This window comes from Suncus etruscus, chromosome 7, assembly GCF_024139225.1.
Source record: "Suncus etruscus isolate mSunEtr1 chromosome 7, mSunEtr1.pri.cur, whole genome shotgun sequence".
In the NCBI taxonomy this organism is placed as follows: Eukaryota; Metazoa; Chordata; class Mammalia; order Eulipotyphla; family Soricidae; genus Suncus; species Suncus etruscus.
The window spans coordinates 52197415-52210035 of record NC_064854.1 but is presented as its reverse complement, the minus strand read 5'-3'; the positions used below and the strand labels follow the sequence as shown (position 1 = coordinate 52210035).

The 12621-nt window shown below is 40.9% G+C and overlaps 1 protein-coding gene across 1 annotated transcript in view; it reads left to right on the top strand.

Annotated features, from left to right (window-relative positions):
* HMCN1 (hemicentin 1) overlaps positions 1-12621 on the top strand; it is a 414107-nt gene that overhangs the window by 278387 nt on the left and 123099 nt on the right. The window contains 5 exon segments of the mRNA XM_049777571.1: positions 298-394; positions 1632-1754; positions 3002-3163; positions 4803-5084; positions 8104-8271. Of these exon segments, the coding sequence (XP_049633528.1) occupies positions 298-394; positions 1632-1754; positions 3002-3163; positions 4803-5084; positions 8104-8271 (832 nt within the window).

Here is a 12621-nt window from a genome sequence, read left to right as displayed (position 1 = left end):
TGTATCTGTCTTTCTCCATTTAGCTGACTTCACTCAGTTTGAGACTTATTTCTGTTTTATCTGAATCATATTAAAGGGCCCTTTCCAAACTGTCTGTAGCTTAATGCAATTTTAGTAAGACTAGTATAGACCAAAATTATTGGATTTACTAAGGGTTGAATGTGGGTGATGGACTGACATTTTCATTTCACTATCCACCTTCCAAATGGAAAATAAGACATTGCTTATCATAACTCAAGGGCGAAGCCAGATGCTTTTGAAAAGAAACCTGGTTTCACAGTCTGCTTTGGTTTTCAGATTGAAGATGTGCATGTTCGTGACGCCGGTCGCTATACCTGTGAGGCAGCAAATGTTGCTGGAAAGACTGAGAAAAATTATAATGTCAACATTTGGGGTGAGTGAGCCTACTTCTGTGATGCTAACAAAGAAGCCTATTGCTTAACTTAGTATCCCCTGTTGGCAGTTATTCAAGTGTCACCTGCGTGACTAAAATTGGTGATTAACCCAGATGAACTTTGTAACTGGGACTCTGAAATGCTTGGAGCTAAGCTAAGTGTTTGCTGACATCCTTCATCCTAGAACAATCCTAGATGGATTTACTCAATCTTTTGAGTTCCTTCCTCACTGTAATGCAGACTGTTCTTCTATTTTTGGGATTTGAGAGCAACGTCTAGCATTACTCAGGGCTTACATACTCCTGGCTCTTCACTCAAATCGCTCGTGTGAAGATCCTGGGACTACATCAGGTGCCAGAGATTGAACCTGGATCGGCTGGGTGCCAGGCCAGTGTCCTTTGAGCTACACTCTCTCTATAACCCTTGGAGTACAGAATGTTCTGAGAAAATGCTTTCAAGCTCCCTCAGACCATACTTAAAGAATGTACTTTCTCTGTGTACCAACAGTTAGTTGATTGATGGAAACAAAGCCAAATTAAATATGGTGTGTGTGTATGTGTGCGTATGCATGTGTGTGTATGTGTGTGTGTGGGAGAAAGAGTGAGAGAGAGAGGAGAGAAGAGGAAGAGTTGGAAAAAAACTAGAGAAAGGGAGAGGAGACAGGAAGGAGTAAGATAAAGAGATATGAGGAGAGAGGAAGAAGAGGCAGAAAGGAAAGTGGAGGACAGAGAAACACAGATCTCATTGGGGGCTGAAGAGTGAAACCAGATGTTGCCTTACAATCTTCTCACCCTTCAGCCCCCAGTGTTTGGGCGGTACAAGCACCCACAGCTCCATATCCTCGGTGTCAGAATCCATCTAAACCATCCCTGGGGTAGCAAGGATCCAGTGCTTGGAGTAGGGACTAAGATTCATCCTTTACCCCCACTTTCCTATACTGTGACATGCCCACTGTGCCCCAGGGCATCTGGGCATCTGAATGTTTTAGTTGTTGAAGACACCTGGGCTAGGCCCAGTTTGAGCTTCTCAGCCTCTCAACTTTCTGCTGCAAGATGCCAAAATCTCTGGAGCATCTTCACTTCTTTCTGAGTTCCCAGAAACTCTCCAGACCATGAGGTTTGTTACTGGTGCCCCATAGTGGAAAATTTCTCTTTCACATGGAGCTGCGTGGGAAGGAGTTCTGAATGCAAATGCAGACTCTCTCTCTCTCCTTCTCTCTTTCTTTTTTTCCTGTAGTGCCACCAAATATCTATGGTTCTGAGGAGCTTGCTCGACTCACTGTCATGGAAGGTGCTCTCATTAGTCTGCTGTGTGAATCCAATGGTGTCCCACCTCCAAATCTCCTTTGGAAGAAAAAAGGTCAGTGTTTCTCCAGGAAAATGCAGAAACTTAAATATCTAGCTGAAGCAAACACACTAACTCATTCGCACATTTTCCTGGTGTTTGCAGACTGAAAGACAAGAAGGCATCATTTGTTGCCTGGGCAACTTGGGTAACGTCCATAATATTTAGCTGACGACCTTGAATTATGAGACTAGCTTCTCTTCTGAGGGGGGTGGGGGGTGGGAGATGTATTTTCTCCTCAAATTGTTTTTAGTGGTTTTTTGTTAGTTAGTTTTTCTTTCTTAAAAACACCGTGATTTAGAGTTGTTCATTAATATGGTTGTTTCTAGTTCTCAATGTCCTTGACATACTTTTTGAATCAAATGTATTTAGAGAATCGAATGCACCATTTGAAGAATACTTTTCCTTCCTTAGAATAGATTTATAAATGACTTCCTGTGGCAAATATTCTTGCTGTGTTGATAATAGTTGGATGGTGACTATCCAGATTGCAACTCTGCCATTCAATTGGCATCTCCTCTAGTCATCAACCAATAATCTGTCTTCACTAACTAGCAGACAGAACATCTAAATTTTTAGCTGATTTTTAACATCATTTTCTGGTTTTAGATTTTATTTTTTTCTTTCCCAGCATACTTTCTTTGAAAGACAATTTCCACTGAAAGAAAATGTTTTGGGATAAGAATATGGTCTTGGGAAACTTTTCCTTCTCTATATTTTTGCATGAAATACTCTTTTAAAATATTACTTTATTTTGGTTTGGGAGCCATTTCCAGGTCAGGGTTGACTTCTTACTCTGCACTCAGGGATCACTCCTGATGCACTAATGGGGACTCTGTGGTGTACTCTGGTTGGCCATGGGCAAAGCAAGCACTGTCCCTTCTATCTCTTGAGCCCCATGCATAAGTTTATTTTTGTTTGTTTGTTTGTTTTTTGGATTTTGGGGCTACACCCAGTGATGCTCAGGGGTTACTCCTGGCTATGCTCTCAGAAATCGCTCCTGGCTCAGGGGACCATATGGGACACCGGGGATCGAACCCAGGTCCATCCTGGGTCAGCCGCATGCAAGGCATATGCCCTATTGCTGTGCTGTTGCTCCAGCCCTACATGAGTTTATTTTTAAAAGCCCACTTCCCTTTAGATCCTTTGGTAGGAAGTAAATAAACAAGCATGCAATATTTAGTATGTACACAAGCTAATTTGTATTTTTTACTTCATGACCCACCATTGGCTTTTCACGTGTTTGGTGATGGTCTTTGAAGGTTTGCCAGTGGTGGCTGACTCGGCGGGAAGAGTTAGAACCCTGTCCGGGGGAAGGCAGCTGCAGATTTCAGTTACTGAAAAATCAGATGCGGGATCTTATTCCTGTGTGGCTTCCAGTGTCGCAGGGACTGCCAAGAAAGATTACCACCTGCAAGTTTACGGTATGTCTCCCACTGGTTCCCTATGTTGATGCAATTTCCATCTCACTATTTCCATCTTTCCTGTGCACTTCTCTCTTCATGGCATTATTCCAAGGAGTCTGATTGTGATATTGATGTTCTGAGTTTCAGTGCAAGGGCCTGGCACTGTTCTGACTTACGCTGAGTACGGCACTTATGTCACAATAAGCAACACAGCTGTCCTCACTGCATCAGTTCCACAGGGCCATCCTGAGTTGGGTCTGGACAGGCAACATGTGCAATATGGAGGGACAAATAGGGACAAAAAGCTCTTGCTTGCAAAACACTCAAAGATGTCATGTTAGAACTGGAGAGATACCCAAAGGGCTGTAGCACATGGTTTTTGCATGTAGGAACTATGAGTTTGATCCTGAGGACCACTGGTCCCCTGAGCACCATCAGATGGGACTATTTCTAATTAAAAGAAAATCTGGTTTAATTTTATTTTATTTTTTGGCTTTAGAGGGCCATACCTGGTGGTGCTCAGGGATCACTCCTGTCATTGTTCAGGAGACCATATGAGATCCTAGAGATCAAACCCTGGTCAGCCTCATGAAAGGTAAGATCCCTTTCCCCTCCTTCATCCTCCTCAAAAGACTTTATTTTATTTTTTTTATTTTTTTTTTTTATTGGACCCATGGGCCACACTTAGTAGTTTTCAGAGATCACTCCTGGCATTATTCAGGAGCCCATATGAGATGCTGGGGATGAAACCCGGGAATCAAGCTTCTTGAAAGACAAGTACCCTCCCCGTTGTGCTATATTGTTCCATCACTCTGTCACAAAAAAATGTTTTACAGAGCACTGAACTAAAGATTGCAGCATGCCCAAAACATCTCCACCACTTCTTTCTGCCTCCTCTGAGCTGTGTTCTGAGTTCTCTAAATTGTGTCTTTGTTGTGCCTATGTGGATCCAGCCCAGAGCACTGGTCTTGGCTCACTTGGTCTGTAGGGCAAAACCTGCCCTAGGGTTCAGGGTGATGGACTCGGGACTGTTGTCTTTCCTGAGGACTGTCTTTCCCTGCATGTCATTCTTACAGTTGGTCTCATTTTGGGGGAATTTGCCATGATTGTAAAGTTGTGGAAGAGGCCAGGCCCTAAGCCAGTAGAGACCCACGTGTCCCAGATAAGGAGGCCGAGGCTGGCACTAATGCAGCGGGTCTCTCCCTGCTCACCTCAGGAAGGCCTCCTCTAGGTCCTTGGGAACTTCTGTCAGAGGTTCACAGGGAAGGCTGCAGTTGGGGAACCCTGTCCAGGAAAGTAAATCTGCCCTCCCAGACACACCCTTCTCTCCACCTGTTGGGTACATCACGTGACCCCCAATTCCATCCTCTGCTCTTCTGGTTGTGGGGCGCTGGCTACCTTGTCTGACTCAGAGTCAGATAGACCAATTGGATTGTTCTTGGAAATCAGAGTGACACAAAGAGGAATTCAGACCCTTGTGTGATATCTCAGAAGTTGTGGAGGTAGCCGGCCTGACTCTCTTCTGAGTAGATAACTTCATCTCAGATCTGAGCCCTGTTAAGGATCCTGGAGGAAGAGTCACTTCTCAAGGGGAAGCATTGTGACCTCTGGATTTTGTCTTTACCTTTGCTTCTTTTTCCTTTTTTTCTTCATCCAGTCCGACCCACTATAGCCCACAGTGGTGGCCACCCCACGGAGATGACTGTGACTCGAGGAAAGAATGTTTCACTGCAGTGTGAAGTGCAGGGCATTCCCATGCCAACCATCACATGGATGAAAGATGGGCGCCCTTTGGCTAAAGGAAGAGGAGTGGAAATCCTGGATGGAGGCAGCGTCCTTCAGCTGAAGAACATTCATGTGTCTGACACTGGCCGTTATGTGTGTGTTGCTACAAATGTGGCAGGAATGACTGACCGGAAATATGATTTAAGTGTTCACAGTAAGTTGAAAAAGGCTCAGTATTGACTAACAGGCCAGTTTAGGCCTCAGATGTTTATGTTTATTTATTATCTATTACCGTATTTTCCGGCGTATAAGATGACTTTTGAAACAAAAAAAAGTCAACCGAAAATCGGGGTCATCTTATACAGCGAGTATATCCCGAAAAATGTTTCAATATGCTGCTAAACGAAAATTGTCTGAATATTGCCACAAAACGAATTTTCCAACTCGATCCTGCACCAATCGCTGCAAGGCTGCTCGGACCGCCTCTCTAACTCAGCCAATCCAAACAGGCTTTTTTTGGGGGAGGGGGGCACACTCGGCGTTGCTCAGGGGTTACTCCTGGCTGTCTGCTCAAAAATAGCTCCTGGCAGGCACGGGGGACCATATGGGACACCGGGGATTCAAACCAACCACCTTTGGTCTTGGATCGGCTGCTTGCAAGGCAAACGCCACTGTGCTATCTCTCCGGGCCCCCAAACAGGCTTTTTATGCATACAAATTATACAGTGTTCTGTACCCGAATCTACACTGTAAAAAGCCTGCTCAGATTGCCAGAATCAGAGAGGAAGTCTATTACAGTATAACCTTTGAACCTTTGCTTGTTGTGATTGGCTCACTGTGGTATATAAGCACAGGAACACATGCAGCACATGCAACACAGGAACGTTCTGTCTGATACAGTGAATATAGGCCTAAACCTATGTTTTAACTGTAAAATTAGGAAGTCGTCTTATATGCCCAGTCGTCTTATACACCGGCAAATACGGTATGTTCTTATTATGTTCTACATGCCCACCTCTTCTTTACATCTGTCACATCATTTACCCCTATGTGCCTAACCTCCCATTGCTTTTTATGTAGAATAAAGAATAAATTGTATTGGGAACTGGAGCAATAGTACAGCAGGTAGGGCATGTGTCTTGTTTGCAGAAGCTCAATACTTAGTATTTTGAAGTTGTTTTCTAAAAAGATGGAGCCAGCCAACATTCCCACCAGCAATAAATGGGGTTTCAGTTATTGATGGTTGAGTTTCAGTCATACAATGTCCAACACCCATCCCTTCACTAGTGTATGTTTCCCACTACCAATGTTCCCAGTGTTTGCCCCCTCCCACTGCCCGCCTGTCTCTCTGGCAGACATTTTTCCTCTTCTCTCTCTCTCTCTCTCTCTCTCTCTCTCTCTCTCTCTCTCTCTCTCTCTCTCTCTCTCTCTCTCTCTCTTTCCCCCTCCTCCTCCTCTCCACCCCCTTTCTTTTTTCCTTTTAGATCTGTGATTTGCAACGCTATTATTGACAGGGTTTCATGCATATCACATTACCTCCATGCAGTGCCCGGTTCTTGTCCAGAGTGATCGTTTTCAACTCTCATTTTCTTGGTGGCCCCTTTTCTGTTCTAACTTCACTCTTCTGCTCTTCATGGCAAGCTTCCTCCTGGCCCTCGTCTCTATTATCTCTGGGTATTATTCCTATACTGTCTTTACAACTGTGAATTTATGATTTCTTTTTCAAGTGTTCTTTCTTGACTGGCACAAACCTCAAAAGACTCAGCATATTAAGCATGAGCTATAATGAAGTCAGCTCTAATATTTTAATTAATTAGCTATAACTATCGATCAGTATAGACCAAGTATGCATGTAGTGCGCAGCACCTATCTCCATGCATGCAACGTGAATTGCATTGTTTGAGAAGCTTTAATGAACACAATACTATAGTTTGAATCCATTTAAAACTGGTGTAAATATCCAGTACTGACTGTGCAGCCAATGAACCCATGATCAAAAGCTAAAGAAATCATCTGTGGAAAAGAAAAAGAATCATTCTTCTTTATTTTCTTCTTCTATTACTTTAAACATTTTTATTAGGGCTGCAGCAATAATACAGTGGGTAAGGCACTTGCTTTGCATACTACCAACCTGGGTTTAATTCCTGGCATCCATATGGTCCCCTAAGCCTAATAGGAGTGATCCCTAAGCATCATCAAGGTGTGGCCCCAAACCAAACAACAATAATGAATAATTTTTTGTTGTTAATTGGCCATTGGTTTACAAAGTCAACAGTAAGGCTCCATGCCTTGATAAACACATAGACCACATAACCAGTGCATCCAACCACACATACTACCCAGACTGTTACTTCTCACTATCAAGTAGTCCCCTCTATTCCTCCTACCCCATTGTTCCCTTTGGTTGCCACCATTTTATTCTCAGCATCTGAGCTATTATTGTTATAGTGTATTATTTCCCTTTATTATTTGTCAGATTTCTGTTTCATCTATGAGTGAAAGTATCTGGTATCTTTCTCTTTCTAATTTAATTTGCTTAGCACAGCCTCCTCAGACTTAATCCATGTTGTTACAAAAGTTGATTTACACCTCTTATTTTAGAGCTGAGTAATATTCTGTTGAGAATGTGAAAGATGTTTCTGCCTGGCCTGCTGAGGAGCACTTAGTATGCTCCTATGTTTCCTAAATTGAGAAAAATAATTCTGTTATGGACATAACGATGCTCATTTTTGTTTGAGTGCTTTTCTAGAAATGTATTTGTTCAATGGAGGTGTTGAGTCACATGTTAGCTCTTATCTTAATTTTTTGAGACCTACCATATTCTTTTTTTCATAATGATTGCATTCATTTGCCTTTCCATCAACACAGCACTATTACCATCCAACATTCTGGATTAGAACTCTTAGTTCAAAAGCACTACCTTTAGGAAAGTTGTGGATCTCCATTAGAAGTTCATCAAAAATAAATGAGTTACTCAGGGAAACCATTAGGTGGTGTTTAGATACCAACATGACAGTTATTTACAACTATTAGCATTAGCAGTGAAGAATGGGCAGTTTTTGCTCCCAGAAATGTAACACTGATATATTTCTGCTACTAGTTCTTAACTCTGCTGTGTACTGGCCAGAAAAGAGAAAATTTATTACATTCAAAGTAATCTTTTAAGAATCTTGTGCTTGATCCATACCAGCTGCCTCCCATCCCATTCTCATTCTTTGGGCTTTGTTTTACAGCTCCTCCAAGCATCCTAGGAAACCATGAAGCACCTGAAAATGTCAGCGTGGTGGAAAAGAACTCGGTGTCTCTGACCTGTGAGGCTTCAGGAATCCCTCTCCCTTCTGTTACCTGGCTTAAAGACGGGTGGCCTATCAACGTTGGCAGCTCTGTAAGAATCCTCTCAGGTACTTATAATTCTTATAGCCTCATCATTTGGGCTATCCCTTGTCCTTATTTTCTCATTTCCCTATGTCTTTTTTTTTTTTTTACAGTCTTGTTGCTTTATTCATTTACTCATGGCTACCCATTGGTCATACTGGAAATATTGAGAGAAATATCACGAGTTCTGTGAAAATAAAGGAAATCTCTAGGAATCTCTAATTCTTTAATGGAGAAAAAAAGTAAAACATGATACTTCATGATAATTTGGAGTATGGGGTTAAAGCATTATTTAGATTATGGGAATGAAGCATTCCTGCTAAATGAAGTCATGCCACCATGACTTCCAGGTTGGGTCCATACCTCCATGACTTTCAGGTTGGGTACATATTTCCAAGTTGGGCTCATAACTTCATGACATCTGTGTTGGGAATATACATATATTTTGGGTTCATAACTTTCTGACATCTATATTGGGAATATAACTCTGCGACCCAAGAATGGGTCCATAACTCCATATTGGGAACATCCTCCAGGTTGATTCCATATTTCCATAATCTCCAAATTTGGTCCATAACTCGACGATCTCAATGTTGGTTCACACCTCCATAATCTTGATGTTAAGACTCATACTTCTATGTTGGTCTCATATTTCCATGGCTTCCATGTTGGGTTCATGGCATCCAGGTTGGTACATATTTCATGACCTCCATGTTGGGTCCACATTTCCATGACCCCCAAGTTGAATCTCATACTTCCATGAACCTTAGGTTGAATCTTATACTTCCATGACCTCCAGATTGGATCCTGTATTTCATGAACAGACAACATCTCACACATAATCTTGTGCCCAAGATGAAATTATTTCTAATGAAGTAAGCCTTGACCATTATTGTAGAAATAATGAATGTATCCCTAGGTTATTTATGAAGGAGAATGTGCTAGTATGTCCTTTGTGAGTTGGTGTAAATGTGGAGATGTCTTCAGCATGCCACAGGTAGCTGCCTGTGGCTCCATATTGGAATAAATTGGTCACAAATTAGGAAGATAATCTGAGTTTGTGGTTAGTAAAAAGCTTCGATACTTACAAGAGTAATGTATTGAAAAAAGGCATCTCACCTCCTGCTTGAATTTTTAGATTCTACCTGCTATGATGGTTGTAAATTAGAAAAGCAGTGATGAATATTAAGGTAGTATTTAGCTGCAGAATTCTTCACATATAAAGATCTCTGGATCTCTAAATTGATTTTGTTTTTAATGGGCATTAAAGTGTGATGTGGTTGTCATGATAATAAATGAAGTATTTTGACATATTAATAAAAGTCATAGAAAGATCTGAATTTACTTTTCTCTTTAGGAAGACTAGATAAAAGATTACTAAAGAATGTCAATCCATAAATGTTCATCTACAATGATGTCAACTATTGTAGAATAATTGGCCTCTCATTTTATTTATCCCATATATTCAAACCTTATATAGGTGTCTAGATTTCTGGTAAAATGAAATTTAAATACTTGAAAAGCCACAGTATAAAAAACAATGATTTCTTTGGGTTGGTCTAGTTTCATAGGTTAGAGCCATACCAGTGTATGAAAGATTCTAAGAGACAGATTTTGATCTGAACATCAACCACTTATATATTGTTTAAAGTCCAGTCTTTGCCCCTGAATCTCTTCTTTGAAGGCTTTGCAAGGAGATTTTTACTCCAAGAGTTTGGTTGAGATCTACAGTCCTAAGATTCCTCTGTGTCTCATTGTTGTCTCACCTTGATCTATAGGGTAGGTAATGCACATTGTTATTAATCATCATCTTCATACTGGCTTAATAACCTTAAAACAAGTTCCATTCTTCTCACCACTTCAAAGTGAAAGAAGCTGCTGTTATTTAGAGCCTCTTTGGATTTGGATAAGAATGAAGTGAGTTGATGCAGGAGGGCAAGTTAAGGCAAAAATTTATCACCTCTGTCCTTGTTGTTCTTATCACACAAAGCCTTGTGAAATAAGTGACTTTCCCTGTCCTGGGAAACATTCCTGTGTCTTTTCAGTAAGCTTCATTAGTGGTGTTGGTGGTATAATGGTGAGCATAGCTGCCTTCCAATGAGCTTCATTATTCTCAGGATCTCCCATCTCTGTTCATCTTGGGAAATACAGGTTATTGGCAGGGATCACCCACAGATGAATTCATGAACTTATCTTGAAATCATCCTTTGAGCATTGATTATCAAACAATTCAATTGCTGAAAAAGTAGAGAAATCTTAATAAATCAGAAGTAGACAGTGGACACAGGACTAAGCAAGACATCTGTCATTCATTTCACTCTCATGCATCACATACATGCACTAAGCATGTTCAGACTCTGATTTAAATGAAAGGGCACAAATGAAATACTCTGTGAATGTTAGGGTTGTCCATGGCAGGGCAAACCAGGAAGAAACACTCCCACTTACCAATAAGAAGGCAAATACCACCACTTTCTGATTCTTTCCATGCTAGAAATCCCAATGCAATAATTATTTATAGATCCTTTCGAATCTATATAGTCTCTGCCTCAGTGTGAGGTGTTTGCTTGTTGTCTGAGTTACCTTATTAAGGTCACTGTTGGTTTCCTTCACTTGTATTCTTGAGCAGTCCATTGGGTCTAGGGGAGGTATGTAGTTTTTGGTTTGGAGGGTTCCCTATATATAGGGTGTCTGGGTTTCAATATTTTGTGCGAATCCTGCTTCTGACAAGGTTTAGTGGGACCCAGAGTTTCTTGGTAGGGTTGCCGTCTATGAAAACATAGCATATCCCTTTCCTCAAAAGACAAGATTACCAGCAATCTACTCTATCAAATTTTACCCAAATAGGTGAATTAACTGTTTTTTTGTACCTGTGTATTCTCTTCAAAGTGCCTTTCTGCAGCTGTGTAGGTCTCTCCTTGGGGTAAATTCAAGAAGTTTAATGAAAATAGCATTATGTATAAAAGGTCCATTGGTAGCACTCCCCCTTTCCTGTATTTTAATAATTCAGTTTTGAGGATTCTCTGAGCTTTTTCAACTATGCTTTGTTCTTGAGGATTATATGGAATCTCAGTGATATGTTTGATTTGCCATTCTTTGCAAAATGACTGAAAGGTTTTACTGATGTAGGCAGGGCCATTGTCCATTTTTATGAATTGGGGAATGCCCATCACAGAGAAACAGTGTAGTAGGATGGTGCAAATAGCACCTTCAGAAGTCATCACTATGGCCTATATAAAATGAGAGTAAGTATTCATAGCTATATGGAGATAAGGTTTCTTTGGAAAGTAGTTAACATGTGTAATATCCATTTGCCACAATTCATTTGTTTGCAAACCTCGGGGTTGACTCCAGCTACATGTGATATTTTTATGCAAAGACATGCAAATGGTAAATTTATCAACGATATGTCTAGCTTACCTTCATGGGATTTGATAGTACAGTTGAAGGTGATGGGCATTTGTATGGAGAGCTGCATGCTCTTCTGCAGGTGACTTAATTATTGGAATGGCTGAACAGATAGCAGCTTCATTTTCTTGAGTCATTGGTCCTGGGAGGCCAGAATGAGATCTTCTTATATGAATGATGAAAATTGCCTCAGAGAACTTTTGTAAAAATGCTTGTGATTGCTGTAGAAAATTTTAAATCACCTGGTTAAGGGCATTTAAAGATGCAGTGACAATTTTTGGAAATAAGCCAACAACATAAGGTGAATCACTCACTATGTTGCATGATCTGAAACATGAGAGTCAGTGAATTGAAGTAGCAAGTTCCACTTGTTAAATGGGCTTGTAATTTGTAGAGACTGTTGTGGTCAGTAAGGGGCCAGTAATACTGCCTTTTCCTGATGATGATTCATCAATGTAAAACACAGGGCTTCGGGTATGGGGGAGGAACGGATTATTGAAGAGATTACAAAATGTGTCCTTCTGGGAAAAAATTCCAGGTTTTTCCAGCAGGATAATGGAAGGATATTTTTTCTGAGAAATCAGCTAAGGCGCTTTGAAGAGCATCACTGAGAGGTTATATGCATTCTGCTTTTTTTTTTTTTTTTTGGAATTTGCAGGACTATAACTTCAGGTTCAAATTCTAACAAAGAAACTGCTCTGAACCTTGTTTTGATTATAAGAACAGCAATTAGCTCTAAGTAGGGCACAAATATGTGAGGTTGTTTGTTGTGTAAATAAATCCATTCTAATGGTACTGAGCAATAGCTGTCCGTTGGTGACTGAGGAGCCACAAAAATCAGTACCCACACTTTATCTTCCAGTATGAACCTGGAAAGATAGGACTTTTGGAACCAGTCCATGAAAAAATCCAGTTCCTTTTTGGCTGCTTGAGTTAAACATCTGGGGCTAGTTACAACTGAGTACCTT